This window comes from Eptesicus fuscus, chromosome 1 (assembly GCF_027574615.1).
Source record: "Eptesicus fuscus isolate TK198812 chromosome 1, DD_ASM_mEF_20220401, whole genome shotgun sequence".
Classification (NCBI taxonomy): domain Eukaryota; kingdom Metazoa; phylum Chordata; class Mammalia; order Chiroptera; family Vespertilionidae; genus Eptesicus; species Eptesicus fuscus.
In genome coordinates this window covers 130,625,535-130,629,520 of record NC_072473.1, presented here as the reverse complement: position 1 = coordinate 130,629,520, position 3,986 = coordinate 130,625,535, and the positions used below count along the sequence as shown (strand labels likewise).

Genomic DNA, 3,986 nt, shown 5'->3' with positions numbered 1-3,986 from the left:
CCTCACCCTGTATGACATGTCTGACTTAACATCGCTCATAAAAAAGTGAACCCACGGCTTATTTTCTTACAGAATAATTTAGGGAATAAACAAAGCTTAGGAGGGCACAGGCAGGGTCTCAGGTCCGACCTGTTTTGTTAAATCCAAACACTGACCAGGCCCCGGTTTTAGATAGCTTGGGTTGCCCAATTCCACCTCGGAAGCATCAGGGCCACAAAGACTGTCATGCACAAAGTAGGACTTCTTATTCTGGAGCAGATGTGCTATTACACAGTCTTTGGCCATGCCCATTCAGACCATGGCTCTCAATCTGTCCCTCACCTTGGAAAATTCAGTCACTAGCAGTAGTGTGACCTGAGGGGCGAGCACTCAACTTCTCTGTAGATTTATGTTTTATATCTCTTGTTAAAAGTGTGTGTGCGCACACACACACACACGAAGTAATTCAAATCATTTTGTTAAGATGTGGAAAGCCGATTGACAGTCTTTAGTACAGGATACTTTCACAGATGTCACTATGTATACTAAATAAGAAATGTGTACCAGTCTCAATTAGTTTAGGTTTACAGAGTGTGGTCCCAGCTGATCTGAGAATCACATTATTTGCACTTCCGATTGGACATCTATTGTTCTGATTATTCAATTTATTCACTCTAAAAAATTAAAACTTCACCATGACCATATCTCTATTAAATCTTACGAAATCCTGTATCTAGAATCTGACTTCATTATAATAGTAATAGAACAAACTATGCTTTTTTAAAGTTTTATTTATTGAGTGAAAAAGTAGTACTTCCACACAGTACAATTTTCAAAAGTTATGAAAGGATATACTGTTGTCTCCCTAACAATTCCATCCCCACAGCTACCCACTTCCCCTTCTCTTTCCTAGAGGTAATCATGGGTACCAGCTTCTTGTGTTATCTTTCCAGAGACAGTTTATCCATATACACTCAATACTTAGCATATGTTCTCCTTTTTATATATAAATGGTAGCACATTATACTCACTATTCTGCACTTTGCTTTTTCCACCAAATAATGTACGTTGGAGAGCATCCCACATCACTTCATAAATGGTGTCCAAGTTCTCTTTATATATTTTATTGATTTTTTTCTACCTAGGAGTTTGCTGAATCAACATACCAGCATTTCAGGAACCAGAGCCCTGGTGTTGTCGTATCTACAGCTTCCAACCTTTTGTTTTCACAACAGTGCATCAGTGAATACCTCTGTGTCTTCATCATTTTGTACTAGTATATGCATGAGTATATACATTCCTAGAAGTGGGATTGCTGGAAAAGCCATGTACATTTGTGGTTTTGGTTACTTTGGAATCATTCCTCTTTAAATAAGAGTTTTTTCTGGACATGGTGTTTACTGGAGGTTCATGTGGCAAAAGAAACCAGGGCCACATTTCAGGCAGATCAGAGGTTCTCTTGCAACTGGGATTTTTTTCCATTTGATAGTTCTTTCAGACTTGGCTTCTCTGGAGTCAGTAAATAGAGGAAGCTGTAGGGTTCGTCACAAGAAACACTGCCTTCGCTTGCCCCAGCCCCCACCAATTGCTCCTCTGATTAGTACAGACTAGCTTCTGCTAAGTATGACTTGTCTGAGCAATTCCTTGTCAAGGCCCCTGCCTATCTCTCCTCAGATGCCAAATGGAAACATCCGACCTCCCACCTACCCATGCTCTGGGTTACTCCTGTTTGCTTGTATATGAACCTCTGCTAAGTGTCCTTACCAGTACTGTGTCACATCTGCATCCTTGAGCATCCTCTGTCCTCAGAGATCTCCCATATCTGCCCATGGCAACCCTCTCATTGGGATTTTAGATATCTCCTAATTTTGTCAGATACAGAGATTACACTTCTGTTTCTTTGCCTCCCTGTAGCTTTTGGGTAAAGACTGAGATGAAAAAAAAAAAAAAAGGCTGACTTTATCCCTATATTTAAACCAGAAGTCAGAACATACTTAAAAAAACGTTAACTAACAAACCGTTTCTTCAGGGAACATAACAAACACTACTGATTTATTTTCTAATGTGTAATGAGCTTTGACTTCCGGCTGTGGCCTTTCCCATGGACTTTCTTTTCTGTATGTGTTCTCTGATGTACAATAAGGTTTGATTTTTGGGTAAAGGCTTTCCCACATTCTGTACACTTATAGGGTTTCTCTCCAGTGTGAGTTCTTTGGTGTACAGTGAATGTTGATTTTTCTCTAAAGGCTTTGCCACACTCAGTGCATGCATAGGGTTTCTCTCCTGTGTGTGTTCGCTGATGTATTATGAGCTGTGACTTCTGGCTAAAAGCTTTCCAACATACAGGACATTCATAGGGTTTCTCTCCTGTGTGAATTCTCTGATGTATAATAAGCTTTGACTTTTCTCTGAAGGCTTTGCCACATTCATTACACTTATAGGGTTTTTCTTCTGTATGAGTTCTTTGATGTATAATGAGATATGATTTCTGAGAAAATGCTTTTTCACATTCATTACATTCATATGGCTTCTCTCCTGTATGACCTCTCTGGTGTAGCATGAGATAGGATTTCTGGGAGAATGCTTTCTCACATTCATTACATTCAAAGGGTTTCTCTCCTGAATGGGTTCTTTGATGTACGCCAAGGTTTGACTTCTGGGTGAAGGTTTTCCCACACACATCACATTCATAAGGTTTCTCTCCTGTATGAGTTCTCTGATGCACAATGAGAGTTGACTTCTCATTGAAAGACTTCCCACATTCAGTACATTTATGAGGTTTCTCTCCCGTATGAGTTCTTTGATGTATAATAAGAGTTGACTTATCACTGAAAGTTTTCTTACACTCATTACATTCATGGGGTTTCTTTCCTGTATGGGTACTATGGTGTATAATTAGATCAAGCTTCTGTATGAAAGATTCCCCACATTTAGTGCATTCGTAAGTTTTCTCTCCTGTGTGGGTTTTCTGGTGGACAATGAGATTTGACTTTTGAGTGAAGGCTTTTCCACATTCATTACATTCATAGGGTTTCTCTCCTGTATGAGTCCTATAATGTATGATGACAGTTGACTTTTCTCTGAAGGCTTTTCCACATTCTGGACACTCAAAGGGTCGCTCTCCTGTATGAGTTCTCAGGTGTATGATGAGCTGAGATTTTTGACTAAAGGCTTTTCCACATTCAGTACATCCAAAGGGTTTCTCTCCCGTATGAGTTCTCCAATGCACAATGAGGTGTGACTTCTTGCTGAAGGTTTTCCTACATGCACTACACTCAAAGGGTTTCTCTCCATTTTTAATTCTCTGATGTAGACTAAGACCTTTCTTTCGCCTGAGGGTCTTCCCACACTCTTTATATCCATAAGTTTTCACTCCAGGAGTTGTTTTCTCATATTCAGTATGGAATAATAATTTTGTACTTCCATTATCATGTCTCTTTCCTACAAAGCTTCTACTAAATAAGTCTAAATTATCTAACATATTATTTCCAAATGACTCATGTTTATGGGGTCTTTGTATTGAAGCAACAAGGTTTGTACTCATATAAAGTGTGTTTCCAAATTCAGTATAGTCATGATCACTCTTGTTGGTAATTGTTTTCTTGTCAGGGAACCCAACTTGCATCAACAAACGTTTATCTTCATCATCCTGGTTCTGCCTCTCAATTTTTTCATCAACTTGGCAGGTTTCTTCTAGAAAGAAATAGAATAAACCATTTTTTATACTTCGATATTATAGAATGGACCTTCTTTATAAATTCCCTGCCATATGAAAGCTGATACTATTATCTCATTGTATCAGAGTTCCTGTAGAGAGCAACTTGACCATCAAATCCTGTTCTTTTACTAAACTCCCACCTAATAGCTTTTTTGTTACTGAGAACAATCTTGCCTTGACACCTAAGTCTTTATCGCTACATTTACATCATCTCTTATTTCCATCCATTTTGTTGACCTTATCACCCTTGATCTTCATTTACCATATGAACTCTTAACTCTACCTGATT

General features: G+C 38.7%; 1 protein-coding gene across 1 annotated transcript; it reads right to left on the bottom strand.

The window, feature by feature from the left end:
• Positions 1-760: 760 nt before the first annotated feature.
• LOC103296445 (zinc finger protein 182) lies at positions 761-3,604 on the bottom strand. The gene has a single exon (XM_028127675.2). The coding sequence runs from the start codon at positions 3,602-3,604 to the stop codon at positions 2,039-2,041; it is 1,566 nt and encodes a 521-aa protein (XP_027983476.2). The 3' UTR covers positions 761-2,038.
• Between the last annotated feature and the right edge of the window lie 382 nt (positions 3,605-3,986).

What these genes read in the sequence shown, in the direction of transcription:
- LOC103296445 (XM_028127675.2), bottom strand. Translation starts at nt 3,604, where the DNA reads ATGCAAGTTGGGTTCCCTGACAAGAAAACAATTACCAACAAGAGTGAT.